Raw genomic sequence first — 13,507 nt, 5'->3', positions numbered from 1 at the left:
AAAAAATTATTTTCATTTTTTAAGCTGTGTGTGTGTGTGAGAGTATGTAGGGAGTATGTGCACTTGGGTGCAGTTCTTGTAGCGGTCTGTAGAGGGCACTAGATTCCCCCTGGAACTGGAGTGAGCCCTGTAACATGAATGATGTGAACTCAACAATATTCTTTTTTGCTTTTAATCTTTTCAGAGAAGATATTATACATGTTTTTATGTGTGTACGGATCGACAGTTTGCCTGCATGTGGGCCTGGTGCCTTCAGAGGTCAAAAGAGGCGGATCCTCTGGAAAATGAGTTACAGATGGGTGTGAGCGGCCATGTGAGGATGGGAACTGAACCCCGGGTCCTGTGCAAAAGTAGCAAGTGCGCTTAGCTGTTGAGCAGTCTCTCCAGACCTGAGACTTTTGTAATTCTCCTGCCTTTCCCTCCTTTTACTGCTAGGATTATAAGTGAGCACCACCATGGCTGTCTGTTCTGCCTCCTTCTATGTTTGTTTGTGACAGGGTTCTCACATGATCCAGGCTGTTCTTGAACTATGTACCTGAGGGTGGATGGCCTTGTGCCTCCAGTCCTCCTGCCTCTCAGACTCCTCAGTCCTAAGATTACAGACGTGCACTCTTACTCCATTTTGTGTGTGTTTGGTGTGTATACGTGCATCTGTGTGTGGGCATGAGAGTGGGCACTGGCCTAATGGAGGTCTGAGGATACTTACAGGAATCAGTTCTCACCTTCACCATGCTCCAGGGATTGATCTCAGGTCTTTAGGCTTGGTGTGTGTGTGTGTGTGTGTGTGTGTGTGTGTGTGTGTGTAACCACTGATCCATCTGGCCAGTTCCTACATTCTGTTTTCAGCTTTAATTTCCCCTTTGTTTACTGGGAATCGTGTGGGAGGATGAAGGCCTTGATAAAGGGCATATGTACACAGACAGCGCCTGACTAAGTCCAGGGACATTGTAGCTATTGTTGCTGGTTTTTATTATCAGGCATCTCTTCCTACAGACTGCCAGCCCTAAATTGGGCTCTGTCCCAAGAATTACCACAGTTTTATAAATAGAGCTTGTTGCGTGTATCAGAGCTGCGGTCTGGTTGTGGGAGGATTCTGGTCTGCCCTCCACACAGCAGTAAGGAGAGCACTGAGTCCACGTCATAGAGGGACGTGAGGGGACCTACAGGAGAAAAATAAGGGAAACCCTGCTTTCAGTTTTACCTATTAATTTACTATTGAGACAATGTCTCACTTTGTCACCCTGGCTGACCTGGAACTCCCTCTGTAGAGCAAGCTTCCCTCACAGAGCGATCCATCTGCCTCTGTCTCTGCCTCCCAAGTGCTGGGATTAAAGAAGTGAGCCACCCCCTAGGCTACTTACTAGTTTGTTGTTGGTTTTTGTTTTGTTTTGAGACGGGGCTTTGCTGCTCTACCTTTAACTTTTCTAATGTACGTAGGAACATCTCAGCCTCCAGGAAAAGGGAGTCCCTACCCTGGATATAGATATATACATATCTATATACATATCTATATCCAGGTCATCTGCAGAAGCAACTAATACTCTTAGCTATTCTCTCCAGCCACTCCACCACACCTTTTGAGACAGGTATTCACTAGGTAGCCCAGGTTGGCCTGGAGCCGGTGATGGCCCAGTCTATTGCTCAAATGTTAAGGTTATTATGTGCAAGCCACCACAACCACATCCGAAATTTATTTGCTCATTTTTGTGTGTGTTCTGTGTTTCTTGAGACTGTGTCCTACTATGTAGCCCTGGAACTTACTATGTACACAGGCTGGCTTGAACTCAGAAATATAGCTGCCTCTGCCTCCTGAGTGCTGGATAAAAGGGGTGCGCCACCATGAAAGTAAGCAATGTATTGTTTATTTATTGAGACAGAGGTCTTCCAACAATGCCCCCTGACTCCTGGTCAATTATTCCGAAATCGTAGGCCCCTCCCACCCACCCACAACTTATCCCACGTCTTAGTGCCTCAAGCAAACACTGGGTACAGTGCAGAGGCAGGCAGATTTCTAAGTTCCAGGCCATCCTGGTCTACAGAGTGAGACAGGACAGCCAGGGCTACACAGAGAAACCCTGTCTCGAGAAAAAAAAAAAAAAAAAAAAAAAGGTTACAAACAGAAAGCTCCCACTTCGGAGGAGAGTTTCAGATCTGAGTTAAGGAGTCGCGAGGAGGAGAGTTGCAAGGAACTTCAGGCAGGAAAGGACTCCGCAGCCCTTCCCATCCCATTTGACTCCCCGATCCCGGAGCGTCGAACTCCACCCTCCGGTGTCCCTGTACCTACACCAGGTGTTTGGGCGTGCCTCAGTTTCCCAGCGTCAGGGCGTTCCGCCAGCCCCGCTCCTCCCCCTTTTTCCTTTTCCTCTTCCTCTTCGGGGCGTCGGTGGCCGCGCCTGGAGCTCCCGGAACTAAAAGCGGACCTCGGGCGGTGGGCCGGCGGGGGCCACGTCAGCGGGTGTCGGGGCTGTACGGGCACCATGCGGCGGGGCGCGCTCCTGGCTAGCGCCCTGGCCGCCTACGCCGGGTACCTGGCGCTGGGCGCGCTGCTTGTGGCGCGGCTGGAGCGGCCTCACGAAGCCCGGCTGCGGGCAGAACTGGGGACCCTGCGGGAGCAGCTGCTACAGCACAGCCCGTGCGTGGCGGCTCACGCCCTGGATGCCTTCGTGGAGCGGGTGCTGGCGGCCGGACGGCTGGGGCGCGCAGCGCTCGCCAACGCCTCGGGAGCTGCCAACGCTTCGGACCCTGCGTGGGACTTCGCCTCGGCGCTCTTCTTCGCCAGCACGCTTGTCACCACCGTGGGTAAGTGAGTGCTATCCATCACCCAGTCCCAGATAGTGTCCGGACCCCTTAACATACACCTTCATCCCAATCGTCCTGGTGCTCTCAGAACAACCTCCATTCCCAACTGACCCACACTGGCCACAGCTGCCTCATTTGGAGAGCCCTCGTACTACACACCCCAGTTCCCTTGGAATACTTTCTCAGACAGCATCCCCTTTGGTGCCTTTTTGTTTGGTTTTGAGATAGCATGTACCTTTAGGCGCAGGTTGGCTTGGAATTTCATCCTCCTGTCTCAGCCTCCTAAATGCTGGGATTACAGGTGTGGGTCACCAGCCTGGCTCACTCTTGTCTTAATCCTAGGATTATCATAGATGATTGGCAAGGGCCTTGGTAGGGCTTTCCTTGGGTGTCTAACCTCGGGGGCTGTGTTACAATAGGGCTGGCACACCATCTCTTCCAGCCTTGTCTTCTGGCTCCAGATAGGTCCTTTCTGGAACAGCCCACTTTAACTTCCTCCTGAACTCAGTGCCCCAGTGAACTGTGAGTTGAACTCAGGCCTTCATGCATGCTAGTCAGTAATAGCAGGGCAACATTACTGGAGGTCTGTCTTCTAGGAAGAGACCTTAGCCTGACCTGAGACCGGTTCTAGGATCCCTTCCGCTTTGGGCACTCTCCAGCAAGATCCCTGGTCCGGGGACTAACAGACTGACTGAAGGTCCCCCCCTCCCCCCCTCTCCTGGACTTCCTACTCTAACACAGGGCTCCTCCACCCATCTTTACACCTCCCCTGAGTTGTTGGGATTCTCCCAATGTTTTCCACTCTAGACTCAGATTCCTGGATCAGCAGCTCCTACAGCGGGCTGTAAGAATGGCGCGAACCCAGAGCGTCCTCAAGGAAGAACCATTGGCTGATTGGCTGTCCCGCTTGAAATCCTCCAAGTTGAGACTCCTACCCCTAACTACCTCCAGCAAAACCTCTTGCTCTTTTCTTTTTTCTTTTTTTTCTTTTCTTTTTTTTTTCTCTTCTTTCTTTCTTTCTTTTTTTTTTTCTCTTGCCCTTTTCACACCAAGGACTGGTAGTGAGGGTCTCTTTCAGCTCAAGTGAGGAGGGCTGAGGTGTAGCTCGGTGGTAGAACACTTGCCTAGCATGCGTGAGATCCTGAGTTCAACCCTTAGTACTTCAAAAAACAAAACACCTAAACTCATGAATGGGACTCCTATCTCTTCTCTAGACTGTGACCCTACTCAGCGAGAACAAATCCTCACCCCAGGACACAATCCAGACAAAGACTCAATTCTCTCTATCTGCTCTTCCTGGCCATGTAGCTGTCTTTGGCTATTTTGTGGGTTCTTTTTTCCACCCTTTTCAACCCTCTAACACTAGATAAGGGCAAAGAAGGGATAGAGAGGAAAGAGATCCCTGGCTGAAGGCAGGGGTCAGAAAGGGGGCAGCGTTATTGTTAGACTGCTTCCTGCTGATTAGGGCATCGAGTTCCTTGGAGCAAATTTGATCTTCACAGTCAGGATATCCACTTTCTTGTTGTTTCTGCTTTGCACATGACTACATAACAAACCACAGCCAACAGTGACCAACAAACAGCCCACCACACCTCTCAGGGCCCTAGCATTTATATATACCTTTTTAAAAGTCCCCAGAATTCCAGATGTCACACAATCACAGAAACTACCTGCATCTGGCAAAATCACGACCCTGCTAGAGCATGAGACAAATCATAGTCAGCTGCTGTGGACAGTCAGAAGCAGCCCCATATCCCTATACCTGGGATTAAAACAAAAACATATTCTTATATTTCTGTGATCTTTATAAAAAAATATTCTAAAATTGTCATTATACCACCCACGTGACCAACATGCTCACTGAGGATTCCCCAAACAGGGGGGATGTCCTGGAGTTGGACCTCCTTCACACCCCATAGCTGTGACTTCCCGAGACATGACACCCTCTCTATCTGGAACATTCAGGGTCCTCTCTGACAGAGACCCCCTGCCCCCCAAAAGCATTACTCACTCCACTTGACACCCAGAAGACACCTTAGCGATGTCTACCTCACTCTTTCCTTCAGATGCCCTGGGCTCAGGAGCTCTGGCTGCAGGAGAACTCACACAATCCAGACGATATCTGTTGGTGCCTCCTATGAAACCAGGGCCCCAAGGTCTTATTTACAACCAGGATCCTGGTCTTGATTTAAGGTTATGGACTCCTCAGCTGGGCATGGTGGGATACACCTCGGTACTCAGGAGGTGGAAGCAAGAGGGTCAGCCAGAACTACGTGAGACCCTGTCTCAACAAGACAAGACAGGACAAGGGAGAAGCCAGGGGGGGGGAAGGTGCTATGAGAAACCGGATTCCAAGTCCCAGCAGTCGCGCAGATGCTGAGCGTGGCTATGCAAGCCTGCTACTCCAGCCTCAGCGTAGACACAGGCACTGTCTTGGGGCTGGAGTCAGCAAGCTTCTGGTTCAGTAATAAGCCGAGGAGGGAATGAGCAGACATCAGACGTGCCCCTCTGGCCTCTGTACACACCTATGCGCATACATTCACGCAACACACACACACAAATATTAGCGCTGTGCAGAGGCCCATTCAGGTAGGACGCTCTCTACCTGCACCCCCCAGCCCTGAAGAACTCTGGGAAATTCCTCTCAGAAAGTCCCTTCTGTCCTCCTACCACAGACCTGGGAAACCCCTCTGCCCGCTCGCTCGCTCAGAGGCCAGGTTCTGCTGCTCCCCAGTTCCCTGAGGTGACTTTTAGGGACTTGAAACAGGGTGGAGGCTGAGCCACAATCAATTGCCTCTCTGGCTGGAAGCAGCATTAGAGTTATGGATAGCTTTTGTCCCCCACTTGAGGTGCTCATTGCATGTGACCAGCAAACTGAGGTCCTTGGCAATAGAGCTGGGTGTCTCTTCAAAGAAAACAAGGAACTGGTCTCCCCTGAGGCTAGCACTCCCCCAAGCTTCCTGGGCCGGCTTGACCTGCTCCCAGAAGTCCTTGCATCATAGTCTCTCCTCAGATTTCTCACTTCTGACAGGTTGTCTCTGGTGCTGGTAGACTGGCAGGTGAGGGGAGTGGGACACGCGACAGGCTCAGCCTGGATGAGTAGCTGCATCCTCAGTTATGAAGTGAGATCACAAGTTTCTCAGCCAGAGCATAGCAGGGTCTCACTACATTTTAATTCAGGCAATGCAACAGCCTTGTGAGGTAGCTGCCACTTGTTTGTCTGTCTATCTGTCTGTCTGTCTGTCTATAAAGCTAAGGCCCAGTAAAGTTGGCCAACTTGGGCATAGTCACACAGATAGGATAGTATAGACATTGTGGCACATGTTTTTAGTCCTAGCAGCCAGAGGCAGAAGCAGCAGGATTGTTACAAGTAAGTTCAAGGCCAGCCTGGACTACAGAGTGAGACCCTGACTCAAACAAAACAAAACAAAACAATCCAACCATAACAAAATAACATTACTGAAGCTGCTGACAGAGGCCGGGGGAGCTGGGGAAATAGAAAGCCAAGTGGTTCTAGCCGTGACTTGGTGAAATGGTCTACACCAGGTGCCTTGGTCCTAATGGAGCTGGTGGATAAATCTGATCCCATCTGCTACTGTGGGTGATACCTCTGGCTTCAAGTCCAGAGCACAGGGCTCTGTTTTGCTCCTTGTGTTCTGCTGCTCTGAGATTTTTGGTTCCACCAAACTGTGCAGGACTTTTTGAGGTCAGTTCTGAAAGCCAGCCTGTACAGTTAGAGGGAACAGGGAAGTACCTTCTTAGAGCCGGTTCATATAGCTTAGCATGCAAAAAAAGTGATGATGCAGCCAGGCTTGGTGGCTCAGGCTCGTAGTCCCAGCTATCAGAAGGCTGGAGGAGGAGGATCCTGATTTCAAGGCCTGCCTAGGGGGTTTTGTGAGATGCTGTCTTAAGATATGAAGTAAAAGCTGGGCGTGGTGGCACACGCCTTTAATCCCAGCACTAGGGAGGCAGAGGCAGGTGGATTCTGAGTTTGAGGCCAGCCTGGTCTACAGAGTGAGTTCCAGGGCAGCCAGGGCTATACAGAGAAACCCTGTCTCGAAAAACAAAACAACAACAACAACAAAAAGATATGAAGTAAAAAGAAGCCTGCCCTAGAATACACCAGGGGAAACCAGGGCTTGACTCGGCCAGCAGTAGATTCTTCAGAAAAATCATTAGTAAGGGACATGGTGTGTGTGTGTGTGTGTCCTAAAATAACTCAACACTTGAATATATCAAAACAGTATACCTCATGACCATTGATGGAAGATTACTAAAATAAAACACCAAGATAAAGGAGAGGATTTCTGGGAGCAGGGCACAGGAAAGGATGCCTGGGTGAATAAGGCTGGGTATGGCAGCTCACATGGGCCATCTCAGCATCCAGAAGGCTGAAGCCATGTGGTTAAGGGCACTTTCTGCCCTTGCAGAGGTCCCAGGTCACCCTCATGATAGCTTGACTGTAACTCCAGTTCCCGGGGATCTGGTCTCTCTTCTGACTTCCGCAGACTCTTACATACATTTGGTGTACATACATATACACAGAGACACACACTAAAATTAAAAAGAATCTAGAGCAGGTGGATTGCTATGAGTTAAGGCCACCCAGAATGAGACCCAGCCCCCAAAAGACAAAAGTGAAAAAGTTTTTTTGTTGTTGTTGTTAAATAGATGTAAGAAAAGGTTATAAGCCGGGCGTGGTGCCACACACCTGTAATCCCAGCGCTCAGGAGGCAGAGGCAGGCAGATTTCTGAGTTCGAGGTCAGCCTGGTCTACAGAGTGAGTTCCAGGAGAGCCAGGGCTACACAGAGAAACCCTGTCTGGAAAAACAAAACAAACAAACAAAAAAACAAAAAGAAAAGGCTATCATAAAACCCATTATTTTATACAATTAATACATGCTAATTGAAAGGTTACAAAAAGTCCCAGATGTGTTTGCGTGCCTGTAATCCTAGCCCGTAAGGAGGAGAGTATTTGTCTGAATGTATGTATGGGTATCACATGCATGCCTGATGATAGGCATCACTCGGAAGGCAGAGGCAGGCAGGAGTTACAGATGGTTGTGAACCACCCTGTAGGTGCTGGAAATCCAACTTGGGACCTCTGGTAGAGCAACAAGTACTCTTAACCAGTGAGCCATCTCTCCAGCCCCCTAAAATATATCTAATAACAACAACAACAATAATAGAAGGCATAAAGGATTTCTTACTAAACTTGGCTCATGAAGGTTCTCCCCCTCCCTGAAGCCTGGGGCTTCCTTCATGCTACACAGGGACTCTACTACTCCCACTGCTGCATGCTCTATGCTAACAAAATTCTTTTTTTTTTTTTTTTTTTTTTTGAGTTAGGGTCTGCCCATGTAGCCCACTCTAGTTTCCTGTGTCCTGAGCTTACAGGGATGGAGCACCATGCCTGGCTTCCCAAGGAGTCTTCCTGTTCCCTGGGGATATATGACAGATCCTCTGTGTGTGACATCCATCACAGGAGAACAGGGCTCTGAGGACTACACTGGGGGATCAGTCCATGGGAATAGCTGGTAGTCGTTGTGGATGTCTACAGTGCCCCAGGTAGCATTATCACAGTGAGTCAAGCTGGGAGTCCTAACTACCTGGAGAAATGAACAAATTCAACATCCTTAAAACCTCTTTCCATATTGCACTTCACTTCATCAGAAGGCAAGGATTTCAAAGACTTGGAAACTGCTGTTGATTTGGGCAGTCTCAGTGCTGCTAAAGGCAGAAAATGGGTGACAAGAAGCAGTCCTACCAGGGAAAGATAGAAGGTTACAGTCCTTGTAGCTGGCTGGGTGTGTGGCTCAGTGGTAGAGCCCCTGCCTAGAATCCCCCAGTGAGAGGCTGGGGGCGTGGCTTAGTGGTAGAGCCCCTGCCTAGAATCCCCCAGTGAGGGGCTGGGGGCGTGGCTCAGTGGTAGAGCCCTTGCCTAGAATCCCCCAGTGAGGGGCTGGGGGCGTGGCTCAGTGGTAGAGCCCTTGCCTAGAATCCCCCAGTGAGGGGCTGGGGGCACATTGAGTGCTTACATGGCTGCATCAGTCTATGGGTTTGATGTCCCAGAATTTGGGGAAAAAGTTTTTTAAAATGTGAATAACTCAAAGCAAGTCCAGAAGGTTTATTTAAAGGATTTTCCCTGGGCGTCAGAAGGAACCACAACTCTTGGATGGAGATGTCACGACTGAAATTAGGGAGGGTGGGGGGAGGGGGAGCAGTAGGGTTGCGGGGAGCTTAGGCCTCAAGCTGTGGAGGTGCCAGTGTACAGGAGGACTCTTATTCCCACAGGCTATGGCTACACGACCCCACTGACAGATGCTGGCAAAGCCTTCTCCATCGTCTTTGCACTCCTGGGCGTGCCTATCACCATGCTACTTCTGACTGCCTCAGCCCAGCGCCTGTCACTGCTGCTCACCCACGCACCCCTGTCCTGGCTGAGCCTGCACTGGGGCTGGCCCCCGCAGCGGGCAGCCCGCTGGCACCTGGTGGCCCTGCTGATGGTCATAGTGGCTATATTCTTCCTGGTACCGGCCGCGGTCTTCGCCTACCTTGAAGAGGCCTGGAGTTTTCTGGATGCTTTCTATTTCTGCTTCATCTCTCTGTCCACCATTGGCCTAGGGGACTACGTGCCTGGGGAAGCCCCAGGCCAGCCTTACCGGGCCCTCTACAAGGTGCTTGTCACAGGTGAGCTGGAAAGCTGGCTGGGCACCTGTGGGTTGGCAGTGGGGGCTGGGGGTGGGCAGAGAAACAGCCCTCTTCTAAGAGGTGTTGAAGGGGTTCCAAGAACCACCCAGCTGCCCCAAAGAAGAGGCCACATCCTTGCTGCCCTGGAGCCTGAGCTGAAAGCTGAGCCATCAACTTGCCGCTTCCCCGTCTCCCCTCCCCCATGTCTACAGCGTACCTCTTCCTCGGCCTGGTTGCCATGGTGCTCGTGTTGCAGACTTTCCGCCGTGTTTCCGACCTCCATGGCCTCACAGAACTCATCTTGCTGCCCGATCCGGACCCTGCCAGCCTCAGCCAGGATGAGGATGATCAGGTGGCCGTTCTGGATGCCCGGACAGATCTACATCAGCACCTCTCTGCTGCCTCCCACGCTGACTACGCCTCCATCCCCAGGTAGCTGTCGACCTGGACACACCTGGGCAGGGGCTTTGAGCCCCATGTGACTAGATCAACTGGAATGCCCAGACACACTCTCCTGTCTTTTCACAGAGCTCCACTGGGAGGTGAGGAGTAGTCCCTCTGCTCCTATGTCCTCTGCTCCTCAGGGCACTGACACAGTCATTTTCTCCTCCTTCCTTTTCTCCCTTTTCTTCTCAGACTCAGACCACGTGGGCTTTCTGACTTTGTTGGTGAGAGTAGTGGTTTATACAATTTTTTTGTTTTGTTTTGTTCTTGTTGTTTTTCTATGTCTCGCTCTCTTGCATAGCTCATCCGGCACACCTAGTTCTTCTGGGCTCTGGGCCTGGACTCCACTTTAGCCTCTGTATTAGTGGCTTTGTCTTGGCCAAATGATTTCCCCATTCTAAACCTTTATATCCCAGCCATAAGATGCAAAGAATGTTCAAACTCATCCACAGACCTTCACTTCTGCCATGCTTTTCTGTGCTAGGCACACAGTAGTAGATGTGGCTTGGGCTCTGCTCTTATTGGGGTGACCAGCCAGTGAGGTAAACTGACTGACTTGCTGTCCCTTGATGGTGACAAACTCCAGTGGGCACTGGAAGAGGCAGAGTGGTCAGGACTGAGGAGTGGACCTGAAATGTCCAGGTGGGCTTTCCTGGAAAACGGGACAAGAACTAACCCAAGACCTGCCAGTCAAGAGAAGAAATTCTGCCTTCTTCTCAGGTGTCTATGGGCCGTAGGGCCTGTGGGAAGAGGCCTGCAAGGGGCCAGCATCTCCCTCAACGACTTAACAGGCAAGGAACTGACCCAGGATATGAGCCCAGATCCAAGTGGCGTGAGAGGGGTAACTTAGCCTGGTCCTATGGTGATGCTCTGTGTACCGGGGCACTGACTGATGGCCTTTCTGGGCATGCCCTGTAACTGGGCCATATTTTGCCAATGCATTTGGACAGTCACTCTACCTTTGGGACTCTGTGTCTGCTAAATGGGGAATCATAATGCTACTCCAAAAGTTGACATCAACCAGGTGCAGTACTGGGTACCAGTAGCCTGAGCTGAAGCAGGAGGCTTGAGAGTTCAAAGGCAGGATGGGATACACAGCAGGAGCCAGGTGATAAAATAAGCTAAGCAATATAATAATAATAATAATAATAATAATAATAATAATAATAATAATAAAATCACAGGAATATAGTGCCAAGCTAAAGGGGAGTAGGCTACAGAAGGATATACAGTCCTTGGGGTTGGAAATTACTTATACAATTGTATCACTTAAGGATTTTGACTGCAACTGACAAAAGCCAGACTGAAACAACCTGATTGTTCAATTGTAACTGGACAGAACCCGGGTGGGGAGAGACTGAGCTTGATGCTCTGCATGGCTACAGAAGGGGTGGTGGCCGTGGGTTCAGCCTCTCTTCTCCCCATAGCAGACTTAGCTCTCATATGTGTTCTCCTCCTGGTGTCTAATGGTTGCCACAGACCCAGGCATCGAAACCAGACGTGTTATTTCTAGTGCAAGCAATAGAAACTTCAAGCAGTATTCTGAGAACTTTAAGGAAGGCTGGCTCAGTACCAAACCACTGTAGAAAGTCACACGGGGGAACTGGGTGTGTTGGCATACAGCTACCCTAGCACTGTGGAGGGTGTGCCTGGAGAGTCCTGAGGCTAGGCTAGCCTGGGCAACCGATAATGACACCACAAAACTCCAAAGGGAGCTAGGAATGTTCACAGTGGTGGAACACGTCTGCCTCAGGTGCTAAAGAAAACAATTTACAATTATAGGTGCTGGGAAGATGGCTTAGCCAGGCAGGCTCAAAAACCTGAGTTTCTCCCCAGTCCCTACATAGAAAATGCTAGATGTCATGTCATGGTGCTGCCCTTTAATCCCAGCATCTGGAGGCAGAAGCTGGTAGAATTTCTGCGAGTTCAAGGCCAGCATGGTCTACTTAGTGAGTTTGAGGACAATTAGGGCTACATAGTAAGACCCTGCATCCACAAAATAACTAAAAACTAAAAATAGTGTGACAAGTGATTAGGAAAAAAGTAGATATTAAACTCTAGCTTCCATGTGTAAACTCACACACACTTAAAAGTCTGAGGCAGCAAAATATTTTTTTGGCGGGGGGCTGGTTTCAAGACAGGGTTTCTCTATGTAGCCCTGGCTATCCTGGAACTCACTTTGTAGACCAGGCTGGCCTTGAACTCAGAAATCTGCCTGCCTCTGCTTCCTAAGTGCTGGGATTAAAGGTATGCACCACCACACCCGGCTTCATAATGAGTTATTTCTCTACCAGTGAAATGAGTCAGTTCAAGCCAGCTTGGATTATATTGAAGGCAGGTTTATTGGGAAACTGGCCTTGGTTGAGTTCACTGGCCCCAAGGATTGAGCCCAGGGGAATTGCCATTGGAGGTGGTATGGGGAGAAAAGACACATGTGCACACATACACAGGGGGAAAGACAGATGTCTGAATTATATAGGGAGGAGCCTGGGGGGGGGGGGGAGAACAGCCCAGCCCCTGAGCTAAAAAGTTCAAGCTTGGGGTCAGGATATGTCAGGTAGGGACTGAGGGATGCTGGGAGAACCTGGAGGCCAGGTCTGCTCTGATATGTAAAATGCATACCTCAATCCCTTGTCCCAGGGTCCAAAACCAAAGTACCCAAAGTACAATTGATTTCTCAAGTCTTTATCTGCATATAGGCTATGCACGAACTAGCAATATGTGGATGTGCATATGTGTGAGTCTTCCACCCTACACAAAGGTTACCAGCAATGGGAAGTGATGACTATTCCTGGTTCTGAAAGCAGAACTCTGTGAGTTTGAACCCTTGTCCTTGTATTTCACTTGTGCCTCAGATTGCTTATTTATGAAAGGGTATTTGTACAGCACTACCTCGTGGACTGGAACACCCAGCCGTCTAATGCTTGTAACTCTTACCCTACAGCACCATCAGGGAGTCAATAAAGTGCCTGACCCGTCCCTCGATCTGAACTCTGTTCTTAGCAAGGAAGGTCACGTAAAATAGAAATGCGTGACTTTTGGGATAGCATTGGAAATGTAAATGAAGAAAATACCTAATTAAAAAAAAAAAGAAATGCGTAATTACTACCTTGTGTTTTCGTACTCTCATGTATGCACCTGTGTATATCACGTGTGTGTAGGTGCCCATGGAGGCCAGAAAAGGGTGCCAGAGTTCATGGACACATGCTAGTCTGTATACCGGATGCTGTCTGCTGAGATCTGTGGGGCTCCAGCCCAGCTGGAGTGGCCAAAGGGGAGGGGGACCTGGCAGGTAGGTGTGTGTGTGTGTGTGTGTGTGTGTGTGTGTGTGTGTGTGTGTGTGTGATCTAGATGAGCTGCAGGGTCTCTTCTGTGCTGGAGCAGCTCCCAGCAGCGAAAGCTTCGGGAAAGAATTTCTCTTCCCCAGAGTGTTACAGCTTTACAAGACAGATGGTTTTTGATGAAGTAACTTGTGCATCTTATTCCTTGTGGACAGAGTCTTATGTACATCTTGGGGTGGGGTGGGGTCTAAGAGCAGATGCTTTCTATTGGCTTGGTCTGAGATGTTAGGGGT

At 49.9% G+C, this 13,507-nt stretch overlaps 1 protein-coding gene across 1 annotated transcript; it reads left to right on the top strand.

Moving 5' to 3' along the window:
* Positions 1–2,438: 2,438 nt before the first annotated feature.
* On the top strand, positions 2,439–13,033 carry Kcnk6 (potassium inwardly-rectifying channel, subfamily K, member 6). Its single transcript, NM_001033525.3, has 3 exons — positions 2,439–2,799; positions 9,094–9,489; positions 9,702–13,033. The coding sequence occupies exons 1-3, from the start codon at positions 2,478–2,480 to the stop codon at positions 9,923–9,925; spliced, it is 942 nt and encodes a 313-aa protein (NP_001028697.2). The 5' UTR covers positions 2,439–2,477; the 3' UTR covers positions 9,926–13,033.
* Positions 13,034–13,507: the final 474 nt, after the last annotated feature.

This window comes from Mus musculus, chromosome 7 (genome assembly GCF_000001635.26).
Source record: "Mus musculus strain C57BL/6J chromosome 7, GRCm38.p6 C57BL/6J".
NCBI classification, from domain to species: Eukaryota; Metazoa; Chordata; class Mammalia; order Rodentia; family Muridae; genus Mus; species Mus musculus.
This window is presented reverse-complemented; position numbering and strand designations above follow the sequence as displayed.